At 53.5% G+C, this 17,220-nt stretch overlaps 1 protein-coding gene across 1 annotated transcript; it reads right to left on the reverse strand.

Moving 5' to 3' along the window:
• Positions 1-1,016: 1,016 nt before the first annotated feature.
• On the reverse strand, positions 1,017-15,037 carry SASH3 (SAM and SH3 domain containing 3). Its single transcript, XM_031445182.2, has 8 exons — positions 14,809-15,037; positions 7,094-7,189; positions 6,571-6,717; positions 5,044-5,185; positions 3,661-3,809; positions 3,311-3,520; positions 3,023-3,173; positions 1,017-2,528 (listed from the first exon to the last, which is right to left on the reverse strand). The coding sequence occupies exons 1-8, from the start codon at positions 14,863-14,865 to the stop codon at positions 2,338-2,340; spliced, it is 1,143 nt and encodes a 380-aa protein (XP_031301042.1). The 5' UTR covers positions 14,866-15,037; the 3' UTR covers positions 1,017-2,337.
• Between the last annotated feature and the right edge of the window lie 2,183 nt (positions 15,038-17,220).

A 17,220-nucleotide genomic window follows, 5' to 3' on the forward strand; every position in this document is an offset into this window, starting at 1 on the left:
CCATGTTTCTAATTCTCCATTTGCATTGTTTCCAGTTTCTTACAGACAAAACTATCACGAATACCTCTGTCCATGTATCTGTGTGCACTTGTGTGGCTCTTTGTGTGGGTGGAATTCTAGAAGGGGAATGGCTGGGTCAAAGGATGTCAGGTACTTCACAGAAGGACAGATTGCCCTCCAGACGGCTGTGGGCTCTGAAAGCTTGTTGGACTTCTCACTCAACGTCTTCAACCTGTCTGCACTTCAGTTTCCTCCTCTGTAAATTGGGGAGATGATGGTACCCACCTCAGAGGGAGGGGCTGGCATGAGGACTCATAGGAGAGATACAGGGAAAGTGCGTGGGGCCCAGCGTACGTGTTGGTGCTTATGAAATCACAGCAATCATTCAGTACCATTAAGGCTTTGAGGCCATTTGGGCTCCTTTCTCTTTGGTGAGATTAATGCTGTGGTTTCCTGACCCCACAGCCACTCAGGGCAGTGGACAAGTGCAGCTGAGAATAAAGCCTGGAAGCCGAGTGGCCTTGTCTTTGCTCTGGTGGTGGCTCACACTCGTTTTCCCTTCCTAATGCAGTTAATGCCAGAGAAACAAATGCCAGGGGCTCGCGTCTCCAACCCACCTCCTAAGAGATGGTGTAGCTTCAGTGGGCACACTGTGGGACCCAGGAAGAGGTGGCCTCAGAGGGAAGGTCCTGCTGACTCTTGGACCCTGGACAGCTCCCAGTGCAGCCTTCCTCACTGGGGAAATGGGGAAGGCGCTTATTAAATAAACAGTTCTAGAAAGTGGGAAAAGGCTCCCCTTCACCCTGAGACCCCAGCAAGGCCAGTGGCCATGGGAGCCTGAGCTGAGGAGTGCTGGTTAGCAGTCAGCGGAGTTGAGAGCACTGAGCATCTTCAGGAAAGGGGCAGATGGCCCTGAAAGGACAGTGGAGGACATTTTGCTGATTCCAGCTTTGAAGGAGACTAGTTTGTTCCTCCCACAACCCTCTTTCCACAGGAAAGATAACCAGAGACAATAATTTAGTTCTACCTCTATTTATTGCTACCAACCCATCACCCCCATCATATTTACACTCAAACTATTCAAAGATAGATTCTGTGAGAGTTCCTGGTAATAGGTTGAGAAGTGTGTCCACTAAGCATGCAATCCTAGACATGGTGGGCACCGTTGTCCCAGGGCCACTAGGGCCCCGGGAAAGGATTATTCTGGGAATTCAGGGCACAGACTTGGTACTGGGGTCAACGGAGGCCCCCACCCACAGATACTCTCCCTCTCCTTCTGGTGCTCAAGGTACATCAAAACCTTTAGCAGAGCAAAGGTAGAGTAGTAGACTCCCCAGTGTCCAGCTTTGTGCTTTCCTTGTAAGGACCCACACAAGAGGCCAAGTCTGGGCCTGGACTCATGAGTGGTTTCTGAGGAGCAGTTCTGTCCTTGGAAGCCAGGTCTGACCATCTGCCATTGTGGAAGTGTCACAAGGGGCCCGGAGTGGAAGGGGAGGGCGTGTACTGTCTGAGGCATGGGCATTGTTTTAAGCTTGGGGGAGTGGCAGCTTGGCCGAGTCACATGGGGAGGTATGGAAGGGGTGAACAGGAGGAGCTGTTTCATTTGAGAGCCTGAGGCCCCTCAAGCCCCGTCAGCAAACCTCACTGCTGTCCTTGGCCACAGGTAATGGGGCAGCAGGCATTTAATGTCACAGAATGTCAGAGTTGGCAGGGCCCTCAGCGACTACCCATTCTTATCCTAGCCAGTCCTCCCAACTGGGGAAGGCAGTCGGTTTAAGTGACACAGTGATTTAGTGGCTAAACTCCTAAGCAAGTTAACATGGAGGAAAGTAGGAAAGATACACATGGTTTTCTTCAAACCTGATTTAGAAAAGTCTGGATTTACCCGTAACCAATTAGAGTCCTTTTCAATGGCCAGCTTCCCTAGGGTGTTGAGACTGACCCGAAACACTGACCTGGCCCCCTTTTCAGGAGCAGCGCTACAGGTGAAGGTGGTGTGGAGCTGGAGAGTTTGGAGGCCTCGGTGGTGAGGGGCCCGGGCCGGGTGGCTGCTCGATGTCCCCCTTGCTTTGGCTGCAGCCCAAAGGGCTGTGCTGTCAGTAGGTGGTGGAGGGAGGTGGCCCAGCAGGTGGATGCGACTCCACAGCTTGTGTCCACTCCTGCTGGACACCTGTAAGGCTCCGCTGGCCTCTGCAGCCCTAGGTGCCCGGGGGGGAGTGGGACCGGGCTTGGCGCCCAGTCCTAGTCCATGACCCAGGCCACCATGGGAGGTCGGGCCCACCCCATCCCCGCGGCCTTGGCTGCTCCGGCCTAGCCTCGGCCCGTGCGGTCGCCACCTCAAGGGGCCCCGGCCAGAGAGAGGCTGTGCAGCTGCTCTTCGGCGCCCGCCAGCTCCGCCTCATCGCGCCCGCTCTCCGAGCCCTCGAAGCAGCCTGAATCGCGCGGGATGTCCACTTTGGGCTCTGCCATTGTGTGCACTGCTGGCTCCTGGCTGCTCTCAGCGCCCTCTTCTGCCTCCTCACTGCCGGCTGCCACGGATGAGGGAAGGAGAGGAATGTGAGGGGCTTGGGCCTTAGCTGGGAGGGGGGCTTCAGAAGCCCTGGGGGGCCCATGTGGGTGGGGGACCCTGGGAAGTCCACTGCGGTCTATCTCTCCCTCTGGGCGACCCCCTCTCCACTGCTGCCCCTTCTGGCTTAGAAGCAGGTGGGACTGGTTTCCAGGCCAGTTCCCCCGCCCAGGAGCTCACTGAGCTAGTAGCCAGGAAACCTGCTCTTGAAATCTGGCTTGGTTATTACCCATCGTTGAGGCCTCAATTCCATGCCTCACTTTCTCTGGCCCTAAGTCTCCCCTTTGATCCCAAAGGGAGTTGAGCCTGATCCCCAAAACCCTTCCTCCCCACAAGCTCTGCCCAATACTGGAGTTCAAGTGTTGGGAAGCTCCTGCCAATGGCAGAGGGGCCCTGGGGCAGTCCCAGGGCCCGCCTCCCTTCCCCGCCCCCCTCCCCGCCCCTAAGCCCACTCACTGTCATAGTCCAGCAGCAGCTCAGCGGCCGTTAGCAGCTTGGCCCGGTGCTGCGGGTCCATGATATTCAGCTCGTTGAGATGTGTTTCCCGCAGCTCTTTGAAGTCCTCCAGGGTCTGGTAGCCATTGAGCAGCAGGGTGGATGTGTGCTCCTGTGGGTGGAGGCAGGCCACTAGCACGGCCACTGACAAGCCACCCCCACCTGGGAACCCTCTCTCCCCACATAGCTGACTTGCCCTGGCACCCCAATCCCTTGCTCCCAGACACTACTGCAAGTCCCCGCTCAAACCTCGAGGCCAATGCGCTCCAGAAGTTCATGAAGAGTCTTGGGCTTGGGCCTCTTGCCTTTGCTCTGTCGGCGGCTGGGGCGGGAAGGCCCCACAGCCTCCTCGGGCAGCACATCCACGTAGATGAACTTGAAAGAGCCCAGTCTACCATTGAGCAGGCCCAGCCACGTGCCAACAGGTGGCTTTTCAATGATCTGGATCACATCTCCTTTCTGTGGGAGGAGAGGAGAGCAGGATGCAGCAGGAGCGAGGCCCCTTGGCCTCTGCTGACAGCATCCTACCTTGGTTCAATCAAGCCTCTTTTATGGGTGCAGCCTACGAGGCTCAGCAGGGGCCCGGATGCCAACCTTACCTGCAGTTTCAGGGAGTCGTGGTCATAGGGGCTGGGAGTGAAGTCGGTGTGGACTCGTGCCCGGCCACAGAAGGGCCCTGTGTACTGGGGGGCAGGTGGTTCCTCCCCAAAGTTGCCAGAGCCTGGGCTGGGGCTACACAGCTCACTGCCTGCAGGAAACGGAGCAGGGAGGAAGGTTACCTTTGTCCCAGGACAGCTGAGTCAGTGCCCAGCAGGTACCTTCCAAGGATACATGCTAGGGAAGAAAGCTGGGCTCTGGTAAGTCTCACACCACAGAAGGGATTCTGACCTCACCCCTCAGCCACCCTGCAGGAGCATAGCTTCCCTTCTGGGGTACCAGACATGAAAATAGTTGACCATAGAAGGAGAAATGGCTCACAGACCGATGACTGGGCAAATTGGGAAGGCCTCTAGGTAACAACTGGACCAACATCCCAATGAACAGATGAGGAAAACTGAGGCCAGACAGGCCAAGTGACCTGCCCAAGGCCTCTCACTTTGTAACTGGGCAGCACTGGGTCCATTAGATGTCATGTTTCCTGACTTCCACTCCAGTACTCCTGTGAGACACTTTCCACCCAGGAAGTCACACCCTGCATCAATATTTTACTTTCTCTACTTAATAAGACTCAGTGTCTAGTTACAACATCGCACGGAAACTCAGACAGGCTCTTACTCTCTGGGAAGGACAGGGTGAAAGGCATCATTTAAGTGGCTTTCAGTGGGGGCAGGGAGGTGTCTTCGGAGCCAGAGAAAGATCAGAGAACTTGGTAAGAGACAGGAGGGGGAGAAAGGGAGTGCCTCTGTGGGTCTGCAGATGACAGTTCAAAGTCCCTCCCTCTAGGCAGGGCTGCTGGAAGCTCCTGTCCACCCCCACGGACATCTAGAACATGCCAAGTAGTGCCCTGAGCCCAGCAAACCATGGGCTGATGTCCATGAGGCTGAGTCTTCACAGCTGGAGACCTTATACCCCCACCCTTAGCCTGGATGTCAGAGGCCCAGGGAGCCATAGCCTCTAGCCCCCCTTGGAAAGGTAAGGGTGGGCTGGTCCAAGAGGGCAATGGGGCTCTTCCTCTGCCATTGGGCCCTTCCAGCAAGTGGAGGCTCCTCTAGGGCAGACTTAAGTTCACTACTGGGTCCCTTTGGGCAAGTCACTTGACCTCCTGAGCCTCAGTTTTCCCATCAATAAAGTGGGGGTAATAATAGTACCACCCCCTTGAGATTGTTGTGAAGATTTAACGTGAAGAGGGCTGGGAAAGGTCCCAGAAGGCAAATGGTAAAGGTTCATTTCTCTTACCATCCCTACCAGACAGCCACCTGTATGGCCCTAACCCAGTCCTTTCCCCCAGACTCAGCAGGTGTCCCCCTACCTCTCCTACTCACCCGTGGAGGCCTGTCGGTTGAGTGCTGGGAGCTCCCGCTCCTCCTGCTCAGAAAAGGCCAGCGCCATCTTCTCAGGGCCGGGGCTGTCCAGGCTGCAGTCTGGAGACGTCGGGGAGGCTGAGCCCTCCTCCAGAGTGTCTCCCTGCAGGGAAGGGGAGGCAGGAAACCCTGAGCAGCCTTGGCGGGGGTGCACACAGGCAGCTCCAGGTGCAGAGGAAACAGGCCTGGGCTCAGGGGACAAGTGAGGCCTGGCTGGAGCCCGAGTTCTGCCGCTTGCAGGTTGCATGGCACTCTCTGGGCCTTACTTTCCTCTTCCGTAAAGTGGGACTGACAGTCTTTGCCCTGCCTACATCATGGAATGAGGCTCAACTGGGGTGCCTTTGTCAGCTTGAGGTGCCAATGTACACACAGCAAAGGTCTCTGACAGACCCTGGATTCGGCACTGTTACTAGGGCATAGGCAGGCAGATTATGGCATGAGAGAGTCACTACTTTTGACTGTGCTCCTATGTGCCAGAGAATTTCATTCAATCCTCACTCAAGAATATGTACTTGATCATCCCAAGTTTACAGATGAGAAGTCATGGAAATGTTCCCATGTGAGAGCCCACAGCTAAGCTGACCTGATTCTAGAGCTCCTGGGCCTCAGTGGGCCTGGTGTGGGGAACTCTGTCACAACTGGTTCGTTGGGAATAAAAGCCCTGATTTGTAGCAGTTGCCGACTCCTGTGTTGTAAATACTCCCCACCACGGCCCATGGCGAACTACCACAGTCACTGAACACAGACAGCAGACGCCAACAACTTCAAGGGCACGAACAGCAGGGAAAGTCAGTTCAAGAATTAGGAAATCAGGAGTTTTTAAGACTGACTTTAGTCTTTTCCTTTTTAACATAATTGACTCAATTCTCAGTTGTATAAATGAATTTTCAATAATGGTTGTGTCTCACACCTGGCTCACAAAATTCCTGAAAATTTGAACCAACTGCTGTCCTGAGCCGGCATGAGCCCGTTAGTACGAGCTGACTGCAGCACCCCATTGCCAGGGCTCCTCCTCCAAGAGCCACGAGCACACAGACTCACTGTGTGACTTGAGCTACTGGGATGTGCCTGCCCAAAGCTGTCTGTCCCGCCTTCCCTCCCTGGGCTGAAGCCAGCCTTCTCTATTTGCTCTCATAGGTCCTCTCCTTGAATCAAGCCTTCCCAATCCCAGGACTCATTCCAAGCAAAACTTTTGAGGTGGATGAGTTTGCCTCAGACGATCTCATCTCCTCAGGCCTGCCTGGCCAAGAAGCTTCTGTCACCCAGACTTTCACCCCTCCTCAGACCCCACTCCTTCTCCCTTAGGATTGTGCCTTCCTGCCATGGCCATGGCCAAGTTAGCTCCCTTCCCCCAGTGACCTTCCTGACTGTAACTGGGTCAGGTCAGGGCATACCCGAGCAGTGGCTATCACGGTGGCCATGCTCACACCCGACCAGAGCGGTGCCTGTCCTCCCTGTCCCCCGCCTTCCCTGGGTCCCAGGCCTCACCATCTCCTCCGACAGGGCCTTCACCATCATCTTGCCCATCTTCCTGTTCATGGTTCGGGAAATTACGGCCCTCCACTTCTTCCCCAGCTTTTTGCCACTCTTCCCAGCATCCTCTGGGGTCGGGACACCTGAGTCATCTTCTGGAATCTGTGACGAAAAAGGTGGAGATCTAGGGACCCTTGTGGCCATGCTTGGGTCCAGGACTTGGGGGCAGAAGGAGGCCTTTGGGTCCTGGCAGAGGCTGGAAGGGTGAGGAGAGCCCCCCATCCCCTGCTTTTAGCTCCAGACCTGTCCTCAGCCGGACTCATTTGCATTTAAATTGACAATGAATTTGCAGTCGAAAAGAATGCAAGGAGTTCCTAGGGCCCAGAATTTTCATCGGTGGGAGAGGTGGGCCTATTATATTTAAACAAACTTTGCCTCAATGATCCTAAAATCGTCTTCCCCCTCCTCCTGCCCTCCTTGCCACTCCCCACCCCAAGATGGGCCGCAGCCAGATCCCCCAGGGGGCTCCGAAACTCACATTATCATCCAGATTAAACTCCTTCTCGCTCACCACAGGGGAGCTGGGTTTGGATTTGGCAAAATCCTTGAAGCTGCTGGATCGCTGAAGCGAGAGCTGGAAGAAGCGGGGTGTCGACATCAGTGGCGCTAAAATGGAGTGAGGAGCAAGGTTCCCGCTCCAACACACCGCCCCTACCCCAGGGCTGGGCAAGGTCACGGCTGCCCTGAGGGCCCAGGGCTAAGCAGGTGAAGCTGCAAGACATCCTCCTGGCTACCTGGCTTCCTCCTGTTCTTTAGCTGTGAACTTGCCTCGTGCTGACCACACAGCAAGTGGCCTGAGAGCCTCAGCCCCACTCAGGCCTCAGATTAAGCCCACATTTCCATCAGTGCCTGAGGTTTGGTCCCCAGAACCCTGTAGTGAAAGACTCAATGAGTCTGAGAAAACGCATGTCTCCTACTAGAAACACACTGCAGCACATACAACAGCGTCCCCTGTTTTAATACAGCAGAGTAAATCCCAAACGCCGCAGCCTGGCTTCCAGGCCCTAAGCCTTCCCCTAGCCTGGTTTCCTGTGACAGTGATCGCAGCAAACACACTGGGGCCTCCAGCCTGTGTCCCAAGAAGAGCAAGAGAACCCCCAGACCTGGCATTACGACCAGGCATTACACTTTCTGGAAAGCCACAGTAGAAACTTATTCAGAGAAGGTGCCCACAGACTTGGGACACAAATGACTGGGCTTAACATAGTAAAAGAAAGCTACCATGTTCTCTCTCTTCATCTCTGCTTTTAACCTTAGTCGTAATGCGATGAGCTGGGCATTGTTGACATGTGCCAGTATTCAGACTTTTAGGCCAGAGCTATTGTTTGTGCTGGGAATGAAAAACATTGCCTGCCGTTATCAGCAAACAAAGGATGCTCCATCAGCCACTACCACCAACCTGATGGTGAGCCTGAGGGAGCTCAGGATGAAGACAAACAGGAGGCCAAGCCCTCCGCCACTGCAGCCACCCCCAACGGTGTACCCTGAGGGGACTCAGGATGGAAAGGAACAGGATACTGGCCCTAGACAGCTAAGGTGCATATCAAAGGAATGATTTCAATGAGCCCAGACTCCTGTATCTTCCCATACACAAAAAAGTGCTAAATTCTTTAACTTGTAATGTCTAGTTTCCTTTAACAGTAATCTTTTGATTTTCTGGCTACCTGGTTTCTGTTGCAAAACTGCTAGGTATCCTGGCTCCTCCCTCCTGGGTTTGAAGTCTCAGAAAGTCCGCAGAATAAAACATAAAACATAATTCTCAACTTTGAGGTCATGCTTTTTTTTTTTCAGTTGACAGTGCGGATGAGACTGTTTTCAGGAAATGAGCTTTCTTAACTGAATATGCATGCACATGCCAAGATAGCAGCAGAATCCGGGGCCAGGTAAGGAGGGCAGACTTTAGACACAAGAAGTGGAGGCTGAGCCCGAATCAGGATCAACAATCAAGACCAGAGATACACACAGGAACCAGGGTTCACAGATGGCCAGACAGATAGAGCGGGATCGGCTGCAGACATCAGAGATAAGGGCTTGAGGAACCGAAGCCCCAAACCCACACAAAGCTTAAAGTTTCACATCCTCTTTCCTACGAAAGGGGGGGGGGAGTCCAGTGACAATTCCCCAGGGCAGGGTCAGTATCACCTGCCCACCCCCGCCGTCCCCCCACCTCCGCCAGGGCCTGGGGACTGCAAAGACTAGTTCTCTTGATGGGTCTTGACCAAAAGCAAGTCAGCAATCGGGTCAATGGCCACACCTTCTTAGAGGTCACAGCAAGCCAGCTGACCAGAAACTAGGTCCGTGGTCAGGCCAAGCAGACCCACCACCATGAAGGCCTCCTGGGTGAGGCACCTGCAGCCTCAGGGAGAAAGCCTCTTCTGCATGATGTGGGGGAGCTGGGAAGGGGGCTGAGTGGGAGCAGGGGTGAGAAAGCATGGCTGGGGGGTGACTTCTCCCATTCCCACGCATCTCCTCCATCCTCATCCCCTGGTTTTCCCTGCCCACTGTTCTTTCCTCTTTCTCTCCCTTGCTTTCCCCTTCTCTCCTCCACTTTCCATTCATTTCCTCCTCTTGTATGGCTAGGATGCAGCTGCCTGGATAACTTCTTTCTCTTATTGCCTGGAAAAGAGGGAACAGGGAGAGAGGGTGGGCACCAGGCTGGCCTGGGCCCAAGGAGGGCAGGCTGGCCTGCTATTTTTAGGCAAGTGGGGCCTATTGTGGCCTTCCCTCCACCAAGCCTGAGTCTGGTCTGCAGACCAGGAGGCTGAGAGTCGCCCCTGAAGCCCTAGGGACTGGGGAGCCTGGAAAGCCAACCGCAGGGCAGGCGTGAGGCCGGAAGTGGGCTTTGTTAGGGAAGAGTAAACTCACCTCCAGGCTGCCCTCTAATTGCAGTTCTTTCCTTTTCCTGTCATTAATCTACAGTTGGGGGGGCTGGGAAGGGGGGCCTTTGGCCCCTGGGACCTTGTATCAGGGTCCCTCTGTCTCAGCTTTAGCTCAAAACGGGAGAAAACAATCTAAAAGGGCCATAGGGGTGGTGCTGGGACTTGTGCCTGGCCAGCTGCTCCTCAGCCCAGGGACATGGAAAGGACTAGACAAGTTCTTTGGGGGACTAAGGGTGAGGGCCAGCTGGCGGGGGTGGGGTGGTTGCCTTGCCACCCACCTCTAAAGGCAGGAGCAGCCCCAAATATCCTGAATGCCTTTTGGTGAGCCTGAAGTGACCCCATCACTCAGGTATGAGTGGAATCTTTGAGCCCTTTTGGATTTTTTGCCTGGCCTCCCTTTAGGGTGACGCCTTCCTTGGGGTCCTGACCAGGGCGGAAGGTATACCATATACTGTTGGCCCCTTTTTCATGTCTAAGCGGAGTATACACGCCTCTCACAAAGAACTACTTTCCTGACATTGCTGAGTTCATCTCTGGGATGTGTGGCCATCGGTGAGTTAATAACCTCGCCAAACCTCAGTCTCTTTACTTGGCTTTGGCCGGCAAGAGTTTGCATCTTATGTACAACCGAATCACTGTGCTGAACACCAGAAATTAACACCACAGTGTAATTCAACTATATGTCAATTAAATTTTTTTATATGTCAATTAAAGAAAAAGTTCACATCGTGGTTCTGCCATTGACAGGCTGTGTAAAGCTGGGTGTGTTCCTCAGCTTCTCTGGGCTTCTGTTTCCCAGTGGGTGAAATGAAGACCACAGCACCCACTTGATTGGGATGTTGTGAGGCTGAGAGGGCCGAGTGCCTGACACAGCAGGCGCTCATGGCCTGTCCGGGCATGCTTAGCCTTCCCTACGACCCACCTCCAGGCTCTTACCAAGGGCATGCCCACCTGGAACAATCCGCCCTTCTCTCAGTCAACCGTAGTTTCTCCTCTCCTTCAGAATCCACTTTAACTGGAAACAACGCAAATGCCCATCAACTGAAGAGTGGATCTGTGAATTGTGACAGAGTCACACAAGGGAATAGCACATGGCGGTGAGCTTCGTGCAGCTCTCCCCAACAATATGATGAGTCGCACAGATACGCCGTGGGGCAGAAGGGACCAGCCACCAGGGTATATTATATGGTTCCTTGTGTGGAAAGTTCAAAATCCAGCGGAAGTAATCCAGCTGTTGGAAGTCAGGACAGCGGTTGCTCTTGGGGAAAGGGGGCATGCTGTGACTGGCAGGGGCATGAGGGAAGCTTCTGGAGGGCTGGAAGTACTCTGTTCGATCTCAGTGCTACCTACATGGGGATACTCACTTTATAGAAATTCATTGCGTGCTACATTTATGATTGATGCACTTCTTTGGATGGATATTAGACTTCAATAAAAAGGTTTTTCAAATCCAGTTTTAAAGGCACCGCCCCCTGCAGGAAACCCTCCTTGATTACCCTCCTCAGAGCCTCACACTGCCCCCACTGGCATCTTCTTTCCTTGCTTCCTAAGCAAGCTCGGCTTTCCTGGCTTTCCCCAGGTGTCTCTGCAGCGACCCTCTCAGCTCCTTCAGCGTACCAGTCGTACACCAAGAACCCTCTGGGCTCTGGGCGCTTGCAGGTGCATGTGTGAGAATCCAGTAAGGAGGGATTAAACACCTCCCCTGTGCCCAGCACCCTGCCAAGCACTTCATGTGTGCCAGCTCACTTCAGCCTCACCACAGCCATGTCTTACATCCTCACTTCCCAGCAGAGGAGACTGAGATTCAGAGAAATGAAATGACCTAGGCAGAGTCACTCAGCTGGCAGTGGGACGAGCAACAGTTTGAACCCATGTCTGTGACTCTGGAAGCCTGTGCTTGTTGCTATGCTCAGAGCTCATGAAGTCATCCCCCAGTATAGAAGTGGATTGAGGGCAATGGCGACTGCGCATGTTATTTGGAAGGAGCTACCAGGAGATCAGGTGGGAACATGGAGGCAGAAGGACTTGGGAAGGCTTCGTGGAAGAGGAGGTACATTTGAGCTGGGGTGTGCAGGAGAGACAGGATTTCTCCAGGTGGATCTGGGAAAAGTTTGATAGAGAGCGAGAGTTAGGGATGTTCAAAACGTGGTGTTGGGATGGTGGGTACGCCAGTGTGTGGGGTGGGAGGTGGAGCAGAAAAGGCCGTGGAAGGCCCTTGCCAGCTTTGTCAATGAACTTGGGCATTAGTCTGTGTGCAGTGAGGAGCCAGTGGAAATGTGAAGTGCATGCTGGTAGAGGGGGGCGTCATGCCAGAGGGGTGCTGTAGGAAGGGAACCCCAAGGGAAGTAGTGTTTTGGGATTGGGGAAGAAAGGGGCAGGGGGAGACTGGAGGGAGGGGACAGTCGAGCATTTGAATGAAACAATTCCTCTGCACTTCCACTGGTGTGAGGTCTGGGGTATAGTCAAAAAGTAGGGGTGTGGTGTGGTAGGACCATCCTTAGGGGAGGCAGGTTCCAGGAAAAACCCCTTTCCACTTCCTACACTTCAACAGATAATGAGGGAGTGCAGAGATACCTTGATGGAGGTGAAAGTCTCCAAAAGGCAACCAAAGGGTATGCCCCCCAGCCTGGGGGTCTCCCTAGTCCTTCCTGATGCACAGTAGGTGCCACATCCTGACCCTACCATCTTGGAGGGTCTGTTCCCGACTCTGTTGCCTGGAAGGTCACTCATTCCATAGCCATCTGGGTCGGCCCTGCAGAGCCCTCCTGCTGATAGGTTGAGTCTTTTATGCTTATCAGACTCTTCTAGTGCTTCTGAGATCAGTAGGGAGACAAGAGAATAGAGGGAGAAGGGGTTAAGACTCTGGACACTGACAAATCTTGGCTTGGATCCCTGCTCTGCAGCTTACTAGCTGTGTGACCTTGGGAAAGTCCTTCACCTCCCTGAGCCTCAGGCATAAAATAAAGACAATGCCTGCCCCTACCTCACAAGATTGTCGTGAAGAGCCAACAAGCTACGAGGTGGGTAGAGTGCACAGAACAGTGCCTGGGACCTGATGGGCTAGTAAGTCCTGTTTTCTCCACTTCAGGGCTGCGACCAAGGTTCATTCTTTGCGGTGTCCTCCCTGCCTTCACCCACACCTGCACCATCACCCCCTCGTGTGCACATGCACACATGCGACAGAGTGTGCTGACATTTATTGTTCCAGGCAATCCCTACACCCTCCTGGGGTGGGCAAATCAGTAACGATTCCCCTCTTCCGAGGTGAGGAAACTGAGGCCCAAGGAAGGTTAGTGAACTGTCCAAGGTCCTACAGCTGGAATCTGGTAGGATTCCAACTCCACCTTCTTGTCCCGTGCCCAGCACATCTCTACTTGGTCGGCCTGAGGGGAGGACTGGGGCAGGAGAGGGAGGCTTTCCCCTCCACCACGTCGCCTTGGCCTCTGAGGGGAAGGGACTTGCCCAAGTCACAGTGCTGGAGCCTGGCCTCTGCCTCCAGGCCCGGGGAAGATGCTGTCTCCACCTTCTGAAAAGTTGTCTTTTCTAAGGACACTTCCATGGGGATAAGCCTTGGAGAGTGGCTCTGGAGGCCAGTCCAGGTTCTGCAGGGGTGAGGTGGGGTTGGCCTGGACAGCACTCCCCGGGAGGACATGGCCCTCAGAGGGCTACCAGGGCCTTGACTCTCCTGGGAGAGACCAGGGGAAAATCCCGGAGGCCCAGTCACCAGACACAGAATCTGGATAATGGAAGTCGGGAAAGAAGATGGGACTTCTGGCTTCTGTGAGCCACCGAGCACCTCCACCTGAGGTGACCCAGGGTCCCAGTGTCAGCTCTTTCACAGCCTCTTTCCTCCAGTTCAGCTCCCCTGTGGTTTGGGGCCCAGCAAGGTCTAGAGCGGTCTCTGCTTCCCACCCCCAGCAGCCGGAGAGCAAGGGGAAATGGACCCGCTCGCCAAGGAGGGGCAGCCAATGGCAAGTCTGCTGGGGCTAGCACCGCACGGAGCTTGGACAGGGGTGACAGAGCTGGTGTGAAGAATCATAAATCTCTTTCCCACCCGCCCACCTCCACTGCAACCTTAGCGAAGCCATTGGGGTGCAGAGAGTATAGCCGGAAGTGGCAGCCACCCCAGGACCTGAGATGGGGCAGGATGCACACCCCAGTGCCCTGAGGCTCAGCAACTCAGCTGGCTCAGTCTCTGCCTGGGGGCTGCTCCCCCGACAAAGGGGCTCCCCCATGAAGCACCTGGGCTGGGCTCCAGGGGAAACCAGCAGGACACAGTGAGGGCCTGGAGGCCCCAGACCTTGACCCATGGCTATGCTCGGCCTCTGGGACCTGGTTCAGGTCTACTTTGGAATGGTCCTTGGATCCTGCTGGATGCGCAGCATGTACTGGCTGATTACCTGGGGGATTCTTACAGTCGAATCAAAGAATTAAGTCTAGAAATCCTCAAATCCAACTAGAGAAACCTAGGTGTGGGCAGAGCCTTCAAGGAATCTTCTAGTCTGGCCTCATAGCTCCAGGAAGATGAACACCTCAGCTGCCTATAGCGGCTGCTTTTCTTCCTGGCCTTTAAAATCCCCCCACAGAATTTTTTCTTCATTAGCCTTCACTCCTACTCCCCTTCTCACCAGCTTCATTTCTCATCCTTCACAAATAATTTTTCCCCTCCTGGGATGAAGCTGTACGCCCCCTGCGTCTCATTGTAGGTTTGGAGGCCCTTTCCCTGAGTCTGCAAATTGTGTGGGGCCCCATCTCCAGGTTAGCCCCCTCTCTTGTGGGCCCCGGGAGCTACAACAGAGTTGAAGCAAGTGGGCAAAGCCTGGGCTACGGCCAAAGGGCAGGGGCCCTGGGAGCATCATGGCTCCTAGCTGAGTGGCCCAGCGGAGCCCTTTGAGTAAGATGGCCCCTGAGAGGCAGGCTCAGGCAGAAGCAGTGGCGGGACCGGTGTAGGGGAGAGAGAATTAAGTACAGTCTTAAGATTCAACTTGAGAATGGTATTTTATGATTCTCGAACTCTAAGATTCTGGTCCTGAATTTTAGGTTTCTGTCTTACAGCATCGCAGGGTTGAATTCTACAACTCTAGACTTCTAAGACTGTATCTGTAACTCTGTTTCTCAGAATTTTGTAACTCTCTTCTGTACTTCTGTTACTCTAGTAACCTCCGGGCCCATGTCCCATTGCCCTTGGGAGAATGGCCCTTGTCTAGAGACTAAACATATGGCCTTTGGCTCTTCCCATTTCTGTGAGCCCTGGAGAAGATGGGTTGAGAGAGCAGAGGGAAGGAAGCAATCAGTTCCCAAAGATGCTCCTCACCTTTTTCTTCTGAGTGGGCTCCTTCTCACCGGCGTTGGAGGGCTTACGGCGCAACATGGTCCTCTACACTGGTGATACTCCGTCCCTGCTCTTGTAGGTGTTGAGATGCGGAGGCCTCTTGCTCAGCCTCACCAGCACCGTCCAGGAGGCACGGCATGGACTGAGCCTCTGGCTGCCACTCTGACTGCTGCAGTGGCAGCTTGGGGGTGCGGGCCATGGACACCAGGCGGCAGTGGCATACAGGAAGCCCTGTCACGTGACCTGCTCTTACAGCAATCGCAGCCCCTGCTGGCCCCTAGGGAGGAAGGAAGTCCCAGCTTCAGTCTCCAGAGATTCTGATGCAGACGGCTCTTGGGTTGAACAAGCAGAGAAAAGTCCCTACCCTGCCATCTCATGGCAACCATCACTGGTCCTTCAGCCAATCAGCCTGACATGATGTGGCCTACTCAAGCCCTTTGTCTCACTGATCATAATCCAGAAACCAAAAGTGGGACCATCTCTCTGCTTGTTGGGCCAGTGCTCCTGGTCTCCTGGCAACACCAAGGTCATCACTGCCGTCACTACCTCTACCATCCCCCCATAACCATCACTCCTAGCTACAGCCATCACCTTACAGCCAGCACCCCTGAAGTCATCTCCACTGCTGTCGGCACACCTACAGCCATCAGTGCTAGAGCAACCATCCCTACAGCCGACACCCTCAGCCATCATGCCTACAGTAATTTTCACTGCGGCTCTCATTGTTACAACCATCGTCCTCTCCACTGTTACACTTATGGATGTTACAGCCAGTCACCTGCAGGACACTCTTACCCCCTACAGCCATCATCCTACAGGCATCCCTGCAGCCAACACCTTTCAGCTGTCGTCCCTGCAGTCATCCCACAGCCGTTAGCACCACTACAGACATCATTGCTAAAACAGCCCTCAGCCATCTGCCTCAATCTGCCTCGCCACTGCCACTATCACTTGTGCAGCTATCATCCTCAGAGCTGTCACCCTTACAGACATTATTGCTATAGTCAGTCATCCCCACTGATGCCCTCACCTCTACAACCATAACCCCTAGAGCCATCTTCTCTCGGTCATCACCCTGAAGCTGTGATCCCCACTGTCACTGGCACACCTACAGCCATCCTCACCAAAGCAGTCACACCTAGAATCAACATCCCTTGGCCGTCATCACTTATATTTATCACCACCACAGCCATCACCATGAAAAAAAAAAAAAGCAATTGCAAGCGACTCAACACCACCAGCAAATGTCCTGTGCAGCAGGCATTTCTAGAATGTCTTTGTGCTAAGTTTAGAATGCTCACTTTGTGGGTTATCTGTGGCAGATATTTTAATAACTTTAATGACTTATTCTTATTACAAAAGCAATTCATATTCATCATATACAATTTAGAAAACACGGATAAACAAAAATAAGAAAATTCCATAATTCTCCATAATTCTCTTCTACACTATTTGAATGAATATTCTTTTCTGTTTTTGAGCATTTAACCTCTCTCTCCCCGAAGCATGATTTGCACAGAAAGTAGATCAATGGTTCAGGGGGACAGGGAGAGAGAGATCAGGAGAGGCACCAGGACACTTTGGGGAGTGATGGATCGTTTACAACCTTGGTTGTGGTGATGGTTTCATCAGTGTGTACATATGTAAACTCAACAAATGGTATGCTTTAAAAATGTGCAGTTTATTGTAGCTCAGTTATACCTAAATGACCCTGTCTTTAAATTTTTAAAAATTAAAAAAGTCATACTTCACACACTGCATTTGTATCTGCTTGTCAAATTGAACACAGTATCAAGATTTTCTCATACTACACCTCAATTAAAAAAGATTTTTTCATGCCGTGAAATGTGCTTCTATTACATGATTTGTAATGCACCCCCCAGCAGCCCACTGTATGAATGCACCATGATTATTTCACCAGGCCCCTGCAGATGAGCTTAGATTGGCTGATTTTTCACTCTTCATGGTACATCCTTAAGGTAAAAATTCACAGTCATGAATTTTTTCTTAGGCTAAATTTCCAAAAAGGGAATCCTGGGGGTAAAAGGTGTGCATCTTTTTAAGGCTTTCCAATCTGGGGCACTTGTGAAATCAGAGGCTGGCCCTCCCCTTTCCCAAGATGTTCTTGTGACTTCCTCCACCCTTATTCTCCAGCCTGCCCTACGCCCTCCCACCATTCATCGGTCCGGGTGAGCTCAGGAGAGACAAAGTCCTTCTCCCCCAAGCTGAAACCGTACTTCTTTGGCTTTGTCCTACTCAGCCTGCCAGGCCGACCCTCCAAAAGATCGGCGCCCCCAGCACGCTTCCCTCCCGCCACTCCCCTCCTCCCCGGCCTGCGCTTTCCAGCCTGAAAGCCCCTCCCAGGCTGCCCCGAGCGCGGGCGCGGAAACTGCC

This window comes from Camelus dromedarius, chromosome X (assembly GCF_036321535.1).
Source record: "Camelus dromedarius isolate mCamDro1 chromosome X, mCamDro1.pat, whole genome shotgun sequence".
Classification (NCBI taxonomy): Eukaryota; Metazoa; Chordata; class Mammalia; order Artiodactyla; family Camelidae; genus Camelus; species Camelus dromedarius.